Source organism: Anoplopoma fimbria, chromosome 24 (genome assembly GCF_027596085.1).
Source record: "Anoplopoma fimbria isolate UVic2021 breed Golden Eagle Sablefish chromosome 24, Afim_UVic_2022, whole genome shotgun sequence".
Lineage (NCBI taxonomy): Eukaryota > Metazoa > Chordata > Actinopteri > Perciformes > Anoplopomatidae > Anoplopoma > Anoplopoma fimbria.
In genome coordinates, this window is record NC_072472.1 from 22,316,855 (window position 1) to 22,336,529 (window position 19,675).

At 41.5% G+C, this 19,675-nt stretch overlaps 2 protein-coding genes across 2 annotated transcripts; both read right to left on the reverse strand.

Moving 5' to 3' along the window:
* Positions 1–1,793: 1,793 nt before the first annotated feature.
* On the reverse strand, positions 1,794–8,577 carry ppp1r14aa (protein phosphatase 1, regulatory (inhibitor) subunit 14Aa). Its single transcript, XM_054626191.1, has 4 exons — positions 8,379–8,577; positions 5,979–6,059; positions 5,861–5,893; positions 1,794–3,652 (listed from the first exon to the last, which is right to left on the reverse strand). Exons 1-4 carry the CDS (start codon positions 8,565–8,567, stop codon positions 3,479–3,481), a joined length of 477 nt encoding a protein of 158 aa, XP_054482166.1. The 5' UTR covers positions 8,568–8,577; the 3' UTR covers positions 1,794–3,478.
* A 2,812-nt stretch (positions 8,578–11,389) lies between these two features.
* dlb (deltaB) lies at positions 11,390–16,102 on the reverse strand. The gene is given in 8 exon segments (XM_054626131.1): positions 11,390–12,109; positions 12,244–12,312; positions 12,315–12,459; positions 12,974–13,335; positions 14,574–14,831; positions 14,974–15,031; positions 15,631–15,870; positions 15,965–16,102. Coding segments are annotated over 8 exon segments (1,899 nt in total). The 5' UTR covers positions 16,016–16,102; the 3' UTR covers positions 11,390–11,393.
* Between the last annotated feature and the right edge of the window lie 3,573 nt (positions 16,103–19,675).

Consider the following 19,675-nt stretch of genomic DNA (forward strand, 5'->3'; position numbering starts at 1 on the left):
AAATCAAGCACAATCTTCATTCTTCTTAACCTGCATTTAGTAACCTATACTGCGGTGCTGAACAGCTATCGATTTATTATGATGTTTATATATGAAAAATACTCATTGTGCTCCGAAATAACTACAAGTCCCCAAAAAGCACTGAACTTTATACTTCTTCCTGTGTGTCCTTGAAATGTTACAGCTTACGTTAGCAGATTTTGATGTGACTCACAATATAGAACAATTCAAATATGATGCATTATTATACATTAAACTTGCGTGATATATTGACAGCTCCACCTTGAGCTGACTCAAGTAAACATTTGAAGGCAGGACTTTTACTGTGGGTTATACATAGTTTTACTATTCATAGTTAATAGTCTTTCTGTAGAAGCATTTTGAGTTGTTCTTCCACTGCCACTGCCAATACCAACATTCCCAGTTAGAGAAAGGGTGAAAGTAAAGCTGCGGCTCTCAAATCACTGAATCTTTGTCTGAACAACACACTCAAACCCATTGCCCAAATCAAGGCTACTTGCTATCAGAAACATCTTTAAGTAATTTCCAAACAAGTGTATTGAACACATACTTTGGCATAACCGCTGCGGTTTGTAAAGTAGAGCGGGAATTAGATTAGCGGAGGGATTTACCTGGCGGTAACTTTGTAAATGTTACAAGTTAGAAGATGGTCTAGTGGAGAAATAATAAATCATACTTAAGGGGATGCACCCCCGTCATTTACTGGTATTGAGGCAGACATGCAAAAAAGGTGCCATAGTCCAACCAAGGATCTTGGATTATGTGACATGTGTTTTAACCAGTCAGCTACCAGGGTGGTCCAGGTAATCTAAAACACAACAAGATCCACAGTGAAGCATGAAGCTGTGATGACTGTGTGATGCAGCCATGATGGGTCATTTTAGGAGGTCAGCCATTGTCTGTTTCAATCATTGACGAAGTGCATCGTGGGAAGAGACATGAATGTAGTCCTTATTTTATAAAAACTGAAGCGTCACTGTGGTCAGCAGAAGAATCACACTGATAAAAGCTTCTTTACACACAGCTTCTACGTTTAACTTTTTATTAAGATTAAGTAAACATTTAGGGCCATTATCGTTTTGATTTTCCATAGGCCCAGATGTTACATGTAATCACCTGCGTGGGATCTTGCTTTGTATTTTTCTTTACCCTACAAATTGCTGTGTAAGGCATGAATGCATTTTGTCTGAATATATAGATTTTTGCTCTTTCATCCCTCCTGCACAGGTTGTGTACAAACATTGGAAGTGGACACCATGTACTAGGGATGATGTAGAATTTCTGTGACCTTATACTGTTACTTACCAAAGTAACCGATCCTCATACAATGGTTCCTATGATATCTTTCGGAATGAGTAACTCATTTTTTGTGCCTTTTCCTATAAAGCCAGAAACTCGTGTCAATGCCCGCTCGTAACATGCATACGGTCTTTTCAGAATAAACTTCCGTCTTCACAGGAAACAACTTAGTTAGGTTTAAGCAACAAAACTACTTAGTTAGGTTAGGAAAGTATAAATAATATATCAACATAATTGCCATTACCTAAGGATGCAAGTTACCTTCAAGATTACGCTGATGACGTACAAGATCATTTTGTGGGATATCTACGAATTACGCCGCATGCACAACTCGTACAGCACTAATCAAACTGGTACTGTCTTTTTTCAAACTGTTCAGATGATCCACACATCCCATGCCAAAGCACACCATAGTACAATAAACATTGTCACCCACAGTGAGAGAAATTGTTTTATTAGTAATTCCTGCAAAAGACTAGTGTCTCTACAAAATCAAAATGTAGTAACACATCTCAAAAACAGAAGGGATGAATTACAGTGAAATATTACAAAGCTACAGTGCGTATGCAATGCATCGGTGTCACAACATAGTGGTTTGTTGGGTCTATCTCCGTGTCCTGTAATCATGATAATAAATAACATTCATGACCGTCATAATCTAACAGATGTTAAATAAGACAGATGTGCATCTTATATGTGTTGATAAAGAGCAAAATAATGACAGCTTGTTCCATTCAAGTAAAAGTGAGAGTCACAAGTTTTGGTGCTTCAAAAACTATTTGTCTTTTGGGAATACTGTGAGTGGGAAAATGAATATTCCTATGACACATTTATTTTTGTATGTTTACTGACTATTTGTGATAAATGTCATCTGGAGAGTGAAGCCCATACTCTAAGACCATCTATAGACTTTACTACTATTTCATGTCTTATCCTTGGCCTATAGAGTGCTGGAGGAATGATGTATTTTGTAGGCCACCCAGGAAGTTCCCTCGACATAAAAGCTGACGAATTTAATATTGCACTACAAAAAGTGAAATGTGGTTACAGAACTGATTTCTGGCCAACCCAGTCGGCAGAAGATTTTTCGCCATTGTATGTTTTTGCAAAACACTGGATACGATGAATGTTGACGTTTCTGATACTAAACTAAGTTTTATTAAATTGTTTTTTATCAACCTCGTATCACGCTTGTAGAAATGCACAATAACAAATTGTCTAACATTGTGGAACCATTGGTTAGGTTTAGGCAACAAAACTACTTGGTTAAGCTTAGAAAAAAGATCATGGTTTGCGTTCAAATAATAAAGTAACGTAACGACGTAATTAGCGTAAACAAATAACAACTAGAATTCCACATTATATTACGTAACAAGCATAACAACTCTACGTAACAATGGTAAAATCATTGCATTCTTTTGGTTTCATAGAGGACTCAAACCGAGGTCTCCTGGACCAAAGTCCTGTGTTTGTTTATACCACATCCTTTGCTATACTAGTTCGTCACTCGTTCTGACTGAATACAAAATCTTGACCTGCCAGATGGTTTGTTGCAACGAACCATCTGAATAGCAGTCATTGGAAACTGCCTGGCAAAGGATAGGCACCAGAAATACCTGGCAGGTGATTGGATGAACCACCTGTCAATCAAACTGCATTAAGTCGGTAGAAGAGCGAAAACCTCTATTCTATCAAGAAAATACTTCAGTGTCGTTCTTTGCTCTTCTTTCAATGAAGAAATACTCTCCAATTCTGATATAACTGATGCTATTAGCATCTATGCTAACCTCTTCAGGAGGTCTAGGACTCATTCCTGCAGCACTCTATTATCCACTCATGAGAAATGTCACAAATAGCTTTTATTTTAAGTGGTTAAAGGAATAGTTTGACATTATGCGCAAAGTAAAAACTGTTGGCTATGTGCAGGACTATTTCTCAGTCAGGAGCAGTGACTTCCTCAAGCTTCATCATCACTGTGAAGTTGCAGTAGCAGTGACTCCACAAGATAAAACATCTTAATTAGTGAGATTTTTAGGGCAATTCTTTTCCTTCTTTGCCTTCCACAGTACAACAGACCTGTTGTTTTCTGTTGTCGCGTCATGGCAGCAAGTGCACTGTGTCACGGTTGAAGTGCACGGATGGGGGGTGGGGGGCGGCGTCAGAGAGTCTGGTTCTGGCCTCGGGTGTGCTGGGAGTGTTGTGGGTTGTTAAAGTGGTAGGGCTCGTGGCGGGGGTGGCTGTGGCAGATGACCGGATGCTCGATGCCCTCACTCTGCAGCTCGTCCTGCTTGTGAACTCCCTCCAGCTTCGCCACCAGCTCTCTGATGAAGGTCTGAGGAGGAGCAGGGGTCACATGGAGCAAGAAAGTGCTCCAGTAAGTCTTTTACATCTGTCAGTGCGACCACAATCGGTTATTTGACAATGTAAGTTAGTATTTTCTGTCAACCTTTTATATTTTCAATGAGAGTCCTGATTCCCCCAATAGCTTATTTAATATCCATGCTGGACTTGACATCTAGCACGTACACAACAAATCAATTATTTCCGTTATTTGTGTAACATTTGGTAAAAAAAACAAACAAAAAAAATGTTTTAGAAAAAAATATCTTTTTTTAAATGAGAACAAACAGAAACATTTTGCCATTGGGCTTGAAGCTTTGAGCCATGACAAGAAATTGAAGAGCATTGAGAGACGGACTAACACATTGTTGTTTTTGGTCTTTTCAAGGGATTTGCTGGCATTTAGTAAAAAAATAAAGGATATCACAAACCTTTTCCTTTAACTATTTAATTACCGTAACTTCTCTGCTAAATTAATTGAAGCTAAACTGATGCCAAAGTTCTTCTCTTCAGCACCTAAACAAACGGCAATCACGAGTGAAGTAGCAAAAATAGTGGTAAATAAATGTAGCGTGTAGTAATTTCCACCACCTTTTTGCTGAGTGTTTTGACTGTTTGTATGTCCATATATGGAAAAGGGCCCTGGAGAGCAGCAGAGTCCCGGGATGATGACCCGAAGGCCACTGAGGAGGAAGTTCAAACTCCACTATTCTACTGTTTGAGTTGTGATGTAAATGTGTTGCTCATGAGTTACTCTTTAACACTGAAAATAAATTACCAGACTGTAATGTCAATGCACATGCCAGACAACTACACTTCTTTTTAGCAACACATTTGGTTCACCTGTTCTACTGCTTACTTTGTATAATGGTGAGTTTACAGCCTGATGTATCCAGATACGGTGTGTTATGGCAACAGTACAAGTACTGGGCAAAACAGGTCTTTAATTAATACTAACTGTAAACATTTGTTTGACAACCGATTCATTAATGTTTCATTTTCATAGACATTCACCAGCAATAGTAAAGTTGATTCTAGTCTTGGCCGCTCATTTTACTTTACAATAAAAAAAGAAGCCAAGGAAGTGGAGAGCAGCTGAGTGGAAATCTCACACAAGCAATGGAAGTTAGAGAGAGCCCCCATGCCTGTAGATACTAACTCAGGCAGCATGATGTGGCGCATTTCTTGGAAACCTTTTTAGTGGCAAGCAGCTCTGTTTGTTTATGTGAACAGTCAAGTGTTCCTCCTTTTCATACGAGCCATTAGGAGCTACCCTTCTAAACACACTTCAATGAAAGTGAAGGGGAACAAAATCCAAAACCCAAACATACAATCAATAGTTTATCTGACAAATCAATCTTCTAATGTTAGTCTTTTTAGTATGTGTTGCTGTCCATCCACGGCGGCTCAACATTACACAAGCTGTTCTATAAAAATGTAACTTTTGAAGACACCAACTTCATTTGATACCTCAGACTTGTTGAAGACTCATAAGAAACACAGATACACTCTGGGATTTTTTTTTTGCATGGAACAAAGACTGTGAACTTTAGAATTGTAACCATATGAAACATGTTTCATAGCACATCGCCTCCACGTGGCTCTCAAGGTGGTGACAGCTGAGCCAGCAGCTAGAAGCTAACGGTGCTACCAGCGGAGCAGAGATACCAGTGTTTATCTGTGGGTGCTACGCGTTCAAAGAAGGTAAGACGCCACACACAGGAGCTTTAATGTCCAGATTAAACAAGAGGAATGATTATGGCAAAACAAAAACTTGTTTCAATATGCATATGGACAAGTATTGGTCTAAGACAGACTTGAATATGAACTTACGTTTTAACGAGGCTCCACACCAGAGTCCAATAAACTAAGTCTGAGTAAGAAAAGAAGCAGCTACACTGACCCTTCCTGCTCTTTTGCCTCTGTGTTTGCATCTCTGACCACCATGCCAGGGCGAGGCTAACTCTCGAGTCCAGAAAGACTCAATTGTTTTAGGCTTAAAATGGAGCGTGAAAGGCCGAGAGGGCACAGAAAGCCATTGTTGATGGATGTGGAGTGACTGCGGGACGAGGTGTCAGAAGCTGCATCTTCATTTTAGGTGCATGTGACCAGTGTGTGAGTGCATGCAGGTATACTGTATTGCATTATGTAATGCATCATTATGTCATTTAACAAATTAAATTCCCAAGTAAGAACATACCTCTGTGTTGTTACTGCACCTTCGAAGAAGCTCCTGTCGAGAAAAGGGGGATTATGTTGAAACTATTAACAATACTGTAAAATATTATACCGTTTTATATACAGGCAGGTTATGTTACCTGTAACTTTTTGACTCGCTCCTCATCATTAGGCAGGTCAATCAGGTCATCAATGTTCACCTCGTCTGGCATATCCCCTTCCTGATGTAAACACACAATCTGAATGAGTCACCATACACAATGTCATCACACATCTTTCATCTGGATTCAGCTGACTGAACCTTGCTTCCCCAGACTTCCTCCTTTATGTCTTCAAAGTGTCTCTATAGCACCATTTATTCCATTGCTTCATTGAAACTTACAGTAAATCACACTTCTAGTGAGTGAAACCTTCAAACCCACACAGTTATTTTTTATAGCTGCATCCTTACTTAAAATGAAAAAAATTGGAGGATAATGGAAGATGTTATCCTGTTATTCAGCCCAACATATCTGTGATTGTTTAAAACCTTTTTGGATCTTTATTCCTTTAAAAAGGACGAGTGAGTAGGATTCAGAGACATCTAGCTGTGAAGTTGCAGATTGCAACCAGCAGAAACTTTTCCAGTGTGTAGTAGAATAGTGACCGATGTGAAAACGTGGATATGAACAGCTCATTTTAAACGAAAACACTGCAATTCTTACATTCTCACACTAAAGATAACATACATAAATATTATATTGCATTTCTGCTGAAGAAACACACTGGCCCATTAAACTCAATTTGAATATTTAAAGAAATAGTTCAACCAACATTAATTGATTTTGAGTCCAATTCACCTTGAGGTACTTATGAGGTTGAAAAACTGGAAAGTCTGGTACCTTCACTTAGGTCTACAAGATATTCTTCGTATGTGAACCATATGTAACATGCGACTGAAGACCTGAATCCAAAGCCTGCACATATTGCACATCCATCACTTGCATGTTTAGACTGTATACGATACTGTTCCAGTATCGCATGTTAATGCGATACTGGAACAGTGGCTCGCTATGTTTGAACAAACAGCCATTGTACCAGCTGAGCAGGGCAAAAAGGGACAGTCCCATCCACACCACTGCACTGACTGGGTCATTCCCTTGACACATACAGGACTCCAGCTCTACAGCCAGCCACCTTCATCTGAACAAAATTATAATTGTCTGTTAGTTAGGCTATCATAATTGGCCATATTACAACAATAAAACAGATTTCAAATATTTAAAGGGGACACATTATGAAAAAGTAACTTCTTCAGAGCTTGTGCACATACATTCTGGAGCGCCCACTGACCCCCCAGGCTGTGAAATAACCCAGCCCAGCCAGGTTGTTTGTGGGCTGCTTTTTTGTGGGATTGGCTCGTCAAATCACAGCAAACATGTGATTTGACGAACCAATCAGATCTGGCTCCCCTTCCTATGTCACATGCATGCTCATTAGAAAACACTGACATGCTGTCTCAGTATCTCCACCCACAACTTGACAACTACATTTACAAAGGTGCGCTGTATTTCTGGAAATACAATTAGAGCAGACTGGGATTCTTTTTAAAGGGGGTTCTTAAAGAGACAGGCACTAAAAATCTGAGCGTTTGAATCAGAGGGTGAATACAGGTATTTAAAAAAAGACACCTAGAGAAAAATAAAGTGTTTTTTGAACAATACCGAATGTAAACATGTTCTAGTAGAAACCCAAAACACAAGAATGAACCTGAAAATGAGTTTCCAAAACAACCATGTGCTCCTTTAATATTACATGAAAATTAACGTTTCAGATAAGCAGTTCATGAATATGCCACCGTTCTCTGTGAAACCTGGGCCCTGTTTGGTTCCTTTTGCTTCACAGAGCAGCCTTATCATTGAGATAATCTCCTGAATTCTATTTTACTCGCAATCAACATATTTGGCTCTCACGACACTGCATGTAGTGGTAAAAAAAAGTCCCCTCTCCATGTCCCCCTCATGAGAGACCACTAACTGCTCCCGCCGGCCACCTCAGCAGCCAGATGTGCAAGTGTTTACCTCCTCATGGGACCTTTTTATACAACGACGCCTTCCTTCCCCCATAACCTTTCCCTCTTTCCAAATCGTTCTTCCTTCTCTCGGTTCCACACTGCCCATTTAAGGCCAGTCCAGAGGAAGATATAGATCTCCGAGAAGAGGACAGGCATGGACCTCACATCTACAGGATGTTTATGGCCTTGTAAGGAGAACTAGACTGCCCCACCTCTCCTCTCCACCGGTCCCACCTCATAGATCACCCACAGGAGGCCTAAAGTTGAGTCCCAGGACTGTGTCATCTCAATGTGCCTTCATGTCATATTCAAGTATAATAACTTTATATTTAAAGCTATCTGACATATTTCACAGTAGGGAGTTACACATTTAAAAAAATGTTTTTTGAGAATGTTTTGATAGTCTTTGGTCATATCATAAAACACAGTGGGACATATTCTAAGAAAAAGCAGAGCAGCCTAAGGAGATTCTATCTGGTCCACTCACCTGACCCGAGTACAGCCGGTCCAGGCTCTCATCGACCCACTTCTCCACGTCCAGCCGCCTCTGCAGCTCCCTCCGGTTGTACTTCACGGTGACCCGGGCGTGCCTCTTCGGGATGGAACCGCCGTGGTCCAGGAACAACCCCGGATCCGATGAATTCAGTTCGTCCGCCTCAGTCCGATCGGCTGCCATGGCTGGTCTGGTCTGGACTGGTCCGACTGGTTTCGTGTCCCTTTTTCAATCACGAGAGAGAGAGAGAGAGAGAGAGAGAGAGAGAGAGAGAGAGAGAGAGAGAGGGAGGCGACGACAGCACAGAACAGAGGCCTTTTTTTTTTTTCCTTCTCCTGGATTTGTTTGTTTACAGGATTTCTGTACAAACAGCCAAGTGAACCATTGTATGAATAATTTACATTAAAATATAGCCCATTAGGTTGTTTATTATCTGACACCACAGGTATCCAGTTTGATAATGAAAGGCTGGAAGGAAACCAGTTGAGCAGCTCAGTCTACCATCTGACCCCGTGGTGGAGTTCAACCCCGGTCTGTAAAGCAGAGTTGATTGATGATTAGCATCTTGCTGCAACACCGATGCACCTGATCCCCTCTAATGTAATCAAGCACCCTCACACAGACACACAAACAGAGAGAGAGAGAGAGAGCTGGCTAAGATAGAAGCAGAGGGCATGACAACTTTCTTCCAGGTGTCAAATCCATTTCAGATTCATTATAGCACTAAAATAATCCCATCACTAGTGGACTCGAGTTGTTCGTGAGAAATCCAAAGAAACTGCCCTCTTGGATGCCCCAAACGGTAGCTAAAGAAAGTGTCATCTAGGTTTCTAGTGGAGATAACAAGATATATAGTGCCTTTAAGTGGTGAAATTGTGATGCACTGCCATTTATAGGTTTCCCTACATGCTAGAAAACTGCTTTCTGGTGCCCCCGCCGCATTCGTCCCTGAACCCTCAGACAGCCTGAGTGCGCCAATGGCTGGGTTCCCACAGCAGCACTGCCATGCCCTCTTTGAGTTTTCACACAACTGAGTGAAGTTTCGCCTGTGTAATCAGCATTATTGGAAAGACATTTGAGGTTGTATGCAAAATTACATTTCAATACTTTTTTAGTGAATATGATATTAAGTGTTCTAATGCGTGAGACTCAAAATGTCCCTTAACTATAGACTGTAGATGGACTTTGATTAGATTCCTCTTCACTTGACTGAGATTATAACTTAACCATTGTGAATACCTTTAAAGAAGTTGCTCTGGTGTCCTTAGAGGAAGAAAAAAGGTCCTTTTAACACAAAAATGAAATTATTTTCTTCTATACTAAATACTGATGGGATTTTAATTTTATTAGCAAAAACACTGATTTTGATGTTTGCATAAAACACCACCCAATGCAACAATTTCCCTCGATGGGAACGAGGAAAATATCATGTATTTGCCCTATAGGGCATACAATCAGGTGGAAAATAGTAAAAACTACAATTCAGAAGCTAGGACTCTAGATTGAAAACCTGATATAATAGAATGCATGATTTTATACTGTAGTGGCCGTGGGATCAAACACTGTTGTTTTAAAGAATGTCAATGGGGATATTTTTCTCCTTAAGGACCTCAGTGTCTGTATTTTGGCTATAGTTAATTATAGCTTTTTATAGGAGCTGAGGTGGGACGTCCAATATTCAGAAAAATTGTTAAATATAAAAAAATCATAAATGTCTTTGACGATGCATAAGGGTTAAAACAAATACAAGCTCTATCAAACAGAAACTGGTGGCCCCTAATGAATAATCCATAATAAATGTAACTCTTACCAACTTCATATATGACTCCAGTCTGCTTGCTGTGTTTGTAGCTTATGTTTCACATGTTACAGGGGCTTCTGCAGGTCAGCTGTACAAGCACATTTGTGTGCCCATGATGGCATGATGAACACATCATAAGGATTACCTTACATTATGTAATATGTTATTGATAATACCATATATCTTCTTCCCATATGTGAGGATTTGCTGCTTTCCTGCACAGAGGTGTAACTTGAACATCATCGGGTTTTGGACAAAAGAGGCAACATTGCTTTTTTTTTAACTGAAAGATCAGCTGATTAATTGAGAAAACAATCACAACAGAGACTTCAATCAAGAGTCGCCTAAGCAAATCTTTTATTTCACATCACAACAACAACATGATGAAATTAAATAATGTGAATGAATCATGTAACATAACACAAACTTTGGTATGAACACAAAATGGCACGTGAAGGAGCGATGTGATCAGTAGTATATAAGCTATATAAATATAAATAACAGTAATGACTGACTTTTTTTTTTTTCCTTGCACCCCCTGCTCTTAATATCTTTGGGATATTTTAAACGGCCCTCACGGCCCCATAAAACATCCAGGTACAACGTCAAGCGTCGGTCTTAGTTCGGCATCATATAAATATATATTTCTACATCTGTGACAATCAAAGTGAAGCCTTAAACATAAGTTTTCGAATAAATAAATAATATAAAGAATAAAAAATGATGGTACGCACAATAAGGAAATAATGTCCAAAAGGAAGATTGAAAAGCAAAACAAAAAGTGTTTTTAAAAAAATGAGAAACAATCAAACAAAGTGAACATATTAAAAAACAATAACCCAATAAGACGTATATTTTTTGGGCAGGTTTTCCAAAGGTGGTCAGAGTGTGGTGACTTCCTGTATTTGGTTTTGTGTTATAGGTCCTATGAAGAGTGGATCATATTATTTGTTTCTTTGGGTCTTGAAGGTGGAAGAGCTTTGCCCCATATACATTTTTAATAATCTTTGTAAATCGACTTCATCAGAATAGTTCATTTGTCAATATTTTTTGTGACTTACGCTTACATTTTTAATGGTACATTATCTTCTGCATTAGCAGAGTGGTTTTCATCTCGTGGATTCGCTCCTTTTCTCCACTGTGCGTGAAGAGCGAGGAGCAGCAAGTGCTAATAATCCTTTACCCCTGAATGTTTTCTCTCTGGGGTTTCATCTCAGTCCTGCCCCGGAGCCCAGACCGGCCTCATCCCTCCACATAAAGTCCTGGCGCTCCCCTCTGACCAGGCTGCTCTCCACGGTGCTCTGTCTGTATCCGGATCGTCCGTCCGGGCACAGGGAGAGGCTGAGGCGGGCCGTGCCGTTGCTGATTTTGAACATCCCGTTGGGGCCGAGGAAGGCCTCTCTTTCGCTCCCTCCCTGGTTGTTGACCGTCTCCAAGTCATTGTACACCGGGCTGTCGCTCAGCTGCTTCATACCCTGTAGCCTCCTCCTCCTCCTCAGTAGGACGATCCCCGCCGCCAGGACCAGCACCAGGACGGCCAGGACGCATGAGACGGTGAGGGTGGCGGAGGATGGCTGCGAGGCTTGGCGCAAGGCCGGCTTGAAACTGGGCTGTAGCGTGAACTCGCAGCTCGGACCCATGAAGCCCTTGGGGCACTGGCACACTGGCCCGGTGAAGTGGGTGAAGCAGGTGCCGCCGTTCTGGCACGGGCGGGCGCCACAGGCGTCGGAGCGCACGCTGCAGTTCTTCCCCGTGTAGCCCAGGGTGCAGGAGCAGGTGTAGTCGTTCACGCCGTCCTGACAAGTGCCGGCGTTCTGGCACGGGGTCGAGGCGCAGTCGTCGACGTTGACCTGGCAGTTGGCACCGCTGAAGCCCGCCTTACAGCGGCACAGGACGCTCTGGCCGAGGTCCAGACACTCACCACCTGCAGGAGACGGAGAGAGAAAGGAGTGTTAAAGGGATCACATCCAACACTCTCTGCATGAACTTGTGCAGCACTTCTGCAGGAGAATTGAGAGCGACATTTTGCGCTTCGGCCACGAGGTGTCGCCCACTCACCGTTCAGACAGGGCCTGTTGCTGCAGCGGTCCAGCTTCTTCTCGCAGTTGGAGCCGGTGTAGCTTGGGGGCAGCGGCAGGTGTAGCCGCCGGTCGTCGTCTCCACGCAGGTGCCGCCGTTGAAGCATGGCCCGTCGGCGCACGTCATGGCGATGATCTCGCAGTTCTTGCCGTAGAAGCCCTGCGGGCAGGTGCACGAGTAGTCGTTCTCCAGGTCCTGCGGGACAAATATGCATTCAAGGTGAGATAAGGGGAAATGCTGCAGCTTCTGCAGCAACAACTACTGCATTGCCAAATGTAACCCTTTGCACCACTGTGCATGCATTAGAAGACACACTTTGGTTTTGCTGCTTCAAGTGCAATAGCTGTTTTTAAGATGCTGACCCTGCTGTCTGCAAACACCACCAGTTTCCATTACCTCAAGTGCAATATTATGAATTTATTGCAAACTCTTTGTCTCCTCACCTGACTGTTTTTATCTCATTACATAAAAAATACTATTTATGTTGGGTGTGTTTGGTATTAGATACGTACTTTTTTCATGCTTTATTAGTATATAGTAGATGTTCATAATGTATACAACAGTAGAATAAAGGTACTGTTCTTATACTTCTCCTGCTGTGACACTTAAGCTTCCCTGCATGTTATCTCATCCTATCTGTGTTTCTTTAATGCAACTGTGTTAATATGGGTGCACCTTTAAAACCAAAATAATCTCATTGTACACTCACGTTGCAGCTGCCTCCGTTTTTGCAGGGGTTGCTGTCGCACTCGTTGGTTTCCAGCTCGCAGTTGGTGCCTCCATAGCCGGGCCGGCAGGTGCAGGTGTAGCTGCCTTGGCCCGTGTTGGTGCAGGTGGCTCCGTTGGCGCAGGGCTTGTGGTTGGTGCAGTAGTTGAGGTCCTGGTCGCAGAAGAGCCCCCCCCAGCCCTCCTTACAGTTGCACTGCCACGGCTGGCTGCACGTCCCGTGGAGGCAGCCCGGGTAGCGGACGCACTCATTGCAGGAGGGGCCCTGCCAGCCCATGCGGCACGTACAGCCCCCCGGGGCCTCGCAGTAGCCGTGCTTCTCGTTGCAGTCGGCTGAGCAGATGGCTGGAGAGGAGAGGGGAAAGGGAGGGTGTGTGATTACAATGGGCACGCCTTCTCATACATCTCACACACACACACACACACACACACACACACACACACACGGGGCCCCTGTCTGACCCCAGCCCTGCTCCAGACTTCACTGTTGGTTAAGTATAAAGCCAAGCAGCTGGTAGGCACACTGGCGGAGAAAAACGCTTTCTTTTATCTCCCAATTACACACACACACACACACAACACAAAGACACACGCACACACAAACGGACATACACGCGAACACACCAAGATCACCTTGAAAAATGTGTGTGTGTGTGTGTGTGTGTGTGTGTGTGTGTGTGTGTGTGTGTGTGTGTGTGTGTGTGTGTGTGTGTGTGTGTGTGTGTGTAATGGGGACCATTGGCTCTTTCTCTCATTGTAACACAGAACAAAAGGCAGATGGAACAACACAGAATGTCTTGCAAAAGAGTAACACACAGCCCTGCGGGACATCAGTCATATAAAGAAAACTCTCTGAAAAGAGTTCTGTCTTTGTAGGAGATCAAAAATCCTCCAGAGTAAAAAAAAGGTGAAAACACTTTTCATCACTTCCTTGACAAAACTTGGAGTCTAATTTTTCAAGTCTTGGGAGGAGTAATAGTTTGGGTGGTCTTGTCATGCAAATATTGAGTCCCTCGGTGATGTGTGTACAATCTGTTTGGTTGTCTCTACTCTCTTAATTATCTTCAGAAAAGTTTCTTTACTTGCTCAAATGTTAATTTGGTGTTTTGGTTTGGTTTGTGTTTGGAGAGTTAAGGATTAGAAACTGTGTGTGAGGTCATCCTCCTTTTGAGTAAACCTTTATCAGACGGATGCTGTTAACTTAGAGTTCATTCTACTGTATTTATCCTGGCTTTTTACTCTCTTTCTTACTTTTATTTTGCCTGATTATATCTAATCGACGAGCTAAAGTGTTTACACTGAAGTGTTTACAATGTTTGAAATAGTGTAAAATAGTTTGTAACTTTGTTTTGAAAGGTGCTATATAAATAAAGTGGACCTAAATGGGCTTTTGTAACAATTATAAATGATTTATTTGCTAAAGAAATGGGATATTCATATTTTATTGTGACGCAGAAGGCTACAAAATAACATATAGACAGGTTCAAGTCAAACCAGGTTAGTCATTGAGCGACACTCAGGAAACTACAGGGTTTAAGTGCCTTGCTCGAGGGCTCTTGAGTACTTAGTTAGTCTAGACTTACGCTCAGAGCAGTAGTTTCCCTTCCATCCCTCCAGGCAGATGCGGTTGCCCTCCTCGTCGCAGGTGTAGTGGCCCAGCGTGTCGTCCCTCGGCCGGCAGTACTCTGCGCAGCCGTCCCCGAAGTAGTACTCGTCGCAGAAGACGTGGTAGGAGTAGCGCAGCTCGCTCTGCTCGCCGAAGTGCACGTCCTGGGACCAGTCCTCGCCGATGGCCAGCCTCCTCCTAGTCGCCAGGCGGCTCACGAGGTTGTTCTGGTTGTCTGCAGAGAGGGAAGGGACATCTTTAAACCAATGGTATATTGAGGGGATGCTGCGTGGGTCGGATAGAAAGACCCACAGTATCTTGGTTTAAAGTTGCAGTGATTGCAGCTTTAAGTTAGTAGTAGTGTTAGTAAACCTTACCTGTGTATTCAGTGGGAGATTCAGCGTTCCAGGCTTCAATGATCAACGAAAATGTTCCCTAGAACAGAGAAAGAAACGCGTTTAGTGCGATGACAGTGATGCATGTCATCCATCATCCATCATCTGATACATACATACATTGGCGTATGTACACTGACGTCAGGACAGCAGAGTCGCTGCCCATCTTTAGGCGCAGGCTGAAAACTCACCTCTTCAGGAAGTACTACCCGGAGCCTTCCTCGTAGCACTTATGGCACTCGTATTAGTTGCTGCACTTACTATATTCATATCAGTTCGCTGCACTTATTGAATTTGTATTTGTTTACTGCACTTATCCTATTCGTAGTAGTTTGTAGCACTTATTATATTCGGATTAGTCTGTTGCAATTATTGTTTTCGTAGTAATCTGCCTCTGCACTGTACTTTTGCTCTGGTTTATGCTTTATGCTTGTTTAAGAAAGGAGATGCACTTATGACTTCTGGTGACTAGTAGTTCTCTTGAATACCTATGTTGAATACACTTATTGTAAGTCGCTTTGGATAAAAGCGTCTGCTAAATGACTGTAATGTAATGTAATGTAATGTAATGTAATGTGGATAAACTTGGCCAAACTATGTATTCAACCTTCAACAACAGTGGTTTTTGTATTTATTTACCGGCCACTTGAAGTGGAAGGGCACCCTGATGGGAGCACTGCTGGAGATGGAGGTGTGATCGGCCCTGATGACGTTGGTGTGTCCGGTGCCAAAGGTGCAAGGCGGCTCTGCGGAGATCACATCCTCCGGGTGTTTCAGGCAAATCCGGAAAAAGATGTGACAGTCACGGTGTCTCCTGCAGATGCGCTGCGCTGTGTGGAAAGAGTTGATCTTCAGCTCAAACACACCGGAGGACAAAACCTGCAATGCCAAGAGAGAGAGAGAGAAAGAACACATATCAGACACATGTTTCTGGAGTGCATCACTTTGTTAGCACAAACAGAAGCAGACTTACCACATGCACTAAAGCCAGTGCTAGGAGGCATCTCAGGTGTACATGTGCCATTTCCTCTCAGAGATAATATTCCTCAAAAGATGTGGAAGAAAAACTCAAAAAAATGTCATCACTTTTGAACTCTGTGATCCCGTTGCTGTCTCTCTTAAATCCCTGTTTCTTACTGATGGTCTTCTCCTCCTGCGTCCTGTTTCTTCTCTCCTCTTGTCTTGGCTCTGGTGCTTTTATACTCTCTGGTGCTGCGTCACCGGCAGAGAGGTGGAGCCAGCAGACCTCAGGGGACACAGGCTGCCTGGGGGTTTACACCACCACCACCACCCACCTTACACCTGGACGGGCTCCTTCATGGGAATATGCATAAGAAGCTGGCAGATATGTGCATGAATCCTAACCACCCAGAGAAGTGCTGGAGAGGAGAGAAGCAATAGTTCAACTAACACATTACACTGTTTACACATTACACTGTGCAATAATAGTTAAAAAAGTTAAAAATAGTTAAAATAGTTGTTTTTTTTTCTCTGTCTGTAAATATAATATTTCAGTTATTGTTGTTTTTTCTACTGTTTTTTTTTTTTTTTTATTGCTTATTTATAATACTTGTTTTATTTTCTTTTTCTTTTTCTTTTTTCTTTTTAGCTTGTCTTCTTCTACTATGTCTCTTGTGTGCACTTTACTCTACGCTGTTGTAAGTCTGCAAATTTCCCCGCTGCGGGACTAATAAAGGATTATCTTATCTTATCTTATCTTATCTTATCTTAAAACTCTTTAAAAGGCCTGAAAATTTGTATTCTTATTTTTTATTTTATTTTATTCTATTTTTATTTTTATTATCTGTATATAGTATGTGTATTTATTGTCTGTGTAGTTGTATAGTATGTGTATTTATTATCTGTGTAGTTGTATAGTATGTGTATTTATTGTCTGTGTTGTATAGTTGTATGTGTATTTATTGTATTGTATAGTATGTGTATTTATTGTCTGTGTAGTTGTATAGTATGTGTCTGTGTAGTTGTATAGTATGTGTATTTATTGTCTGTGTAGTTGTATAGTATGTGTATTTATTGTCTGTGTATAGTATGTATATTGTATTGTGTATTTATTGTCTGTGTAGTTGTATAGTATGTGTATTTATTGTCTGTGTAGTTGTATAGTATGTGTATTTATTGTCTGTGTAGTTGTATAGTATGTGTATTTATTGTCTGTGTAGTTGTATAGTATGTGTATTTATTGTCTGTGTAGTTGTATAGTATTTATTGTCTGTGTAGTTGTATAGTATGTGTATTTATTGTCTGTGTATGTTATTTATTGTCTGTGTAGTTGTATAGTATGTGTATTTATTGTCTGTGTAGTTGTATAGTATGTGTATTTATTGTCTGTGTAGTTGTATAGTATGTGTATTTATTGTCTGTGTAGTTGTATAGTATATTTATTGTATATGTGTATGTTATTTATTGTCTGTGTAGTTGTATAGTATGTATTTATTGTAGTTGTATAGTATGTGTATTTATTGTTTGTATTGTCTGTGTAGTTGTATAGTATGTGTATTTATTGTGTATTTATTGTCTGTGTAGTTGTATAGTATGTGTATTTATTGTCTGTGTAGTTGTATAGTATGTGTATTTATTGTCTGTGTCTGTGTAGTTGAGCTGCTGCAACACTTGAATTTCCCCCATGGGGATCAATAAAGGAATATAATATAATAATATAAAATCAGCAAACTACACAACTGTTAGTGATGAAGAACATTTCATATACTTTTTATATAATAGTGAATGGCTGGAAAACTGACGACTAAAGATAAAAAAACAGGTAAACCAAGAGAATATACCTTTACTGAGGGTTTCATCAAACAATGAATCTAATGAAGGCCTCCTTGCATTTCATCAAACATCAGCAGTTAACTTTAACACCAATTTATAGATCATTGTTTGGAAAGGTGTTTTCTTTTTGGTGCTTCAGACTAGACAAAGATCAGAAGGAAGCGGGGAAGAATGGCGTATATTAGTTTCTTTCTTTACATCCAACATTAGAATTGCTCCGACGCGTGTTGGGGTTGACAAAGAGTGGGCGGTGTCCCGGATAACAACGTATTGTGTGAGTCTGAAGGCCTCTTCTGTCGCACTCCTGGGTCTGGAGGAGGGGTGTGTGTGTGTGTGTGTGTGTGTGTGTGTGTGTGTGTGTGTGTGTGTGTGTGTGTGTGTGTGTGTGTGTGTGTGTGTGTGTGTGTGTGTGTGTGTGTGTGTGTGTGTGTGTGTGTGTGTGTGTGTGTGTGTGTGTGTGTGTGTGTGTGTGTGTGTGTGTGTGTGTGTGTGTGTGTGTGTGTGTGTGTGTGTGTGTGTGTGTGTGTGTGTGTGTGTGTGTTGCAGAGTTTGGACTATCATGTTGCTTTTGTTTGGAGCTCATGTGAACAGCTGTATGGTAATCAACGGCACATGGTCGACCCGCGGCTATTGTCTCCCCCCGTCCACCCCACCACACACCACCCCACACACACACACACACACACACACACACACACACACACACACACACACACACACACACACACACACACCACACTCCGTCGTTTCAGCACCTGTCGCTGGCAGGGACGTGGTGGAGCCTAAACTCACCTAAACTTGGTGTTATTTACGCAGAGAGCGGATCCAACCTTCTGCATGACTATTTATATATATATATATATTATATTTATATAATAGAACAATAAGCAGCCTCAGGATGAATGTTAAAAGGCAATACATGAGTTTAATAAAAAAGGAAGTAAATATTGATTTGTGTTTGGTTATTATGGTCGTCGCCTGGAAGTGAGTTTAAAACCACTTCTGTATCCCAACAATGATGGTCATTGACATATAGATGTGATCCATCATCATATAAACAATCACTAAATTGATTTAAAAAATAAAGTTCAAACTCGATTGCTCAAAACATTGAAAAGATTTTCAACGTGGAATCTCTGCCCTGTTTATTAATCCAACACTGTGCAAACGTTAGGTGTCTGTGTATGGTGGTAGTGGGTGGGTTGGGGTTGGGGTTGGGGTTTGGGGTTTGGGGGGTTTCTATTGGTATTATAACGAGCGAAGAGGACGCGTGCCTGAGGAGGAGCCTTCTATATCCTGGCACGCTTCCCTGCAGGACAACGAGGACAAACGAGGGAGGAAACGATCACACAGTTGTATGTAAAGTAGAGCAGAGGAGTAAAAAAAGAAAGAAAGAAAAGAAGGCTGGAGGAGCAGCACACAAAAGTTTCAGGTCAAACTCTTGAGTCTACAGCAGTGATCCTAAAAGGAGGGACCGAGGAGCTCCATGGAATTCCAGGGGTGTCCCTTACAAAATTGGGACAATTTAGATTTTACTGCAATTTCTGTAGGTCATCCAAAAAAAGATCAGAACGACTGTAATCATAACTACAGTTAACAGTGTAGTTCCAACTTCAACTTTTTAAAATGTGCTCTAATTGATGTATTACCAGCATTATTTGTACTTCCTGTTATTTGAGGTGGAAGTTGTAGTCCTAATCTTTTTCACAAAAAGACAAAATGAGTTGTATGCTCCCCCCCAATACCTTAAAATAACATATTTATAGAAATTACGCCAAAGTTACCCTCTGTATGATCTGAGCGGAGAGCTGGTTAACAGATTGTTATTACAGCCAGCGAATAAGTGAACTATAAGAACATATGGTTCTTATAGAGAACCAGAGGATTGTGA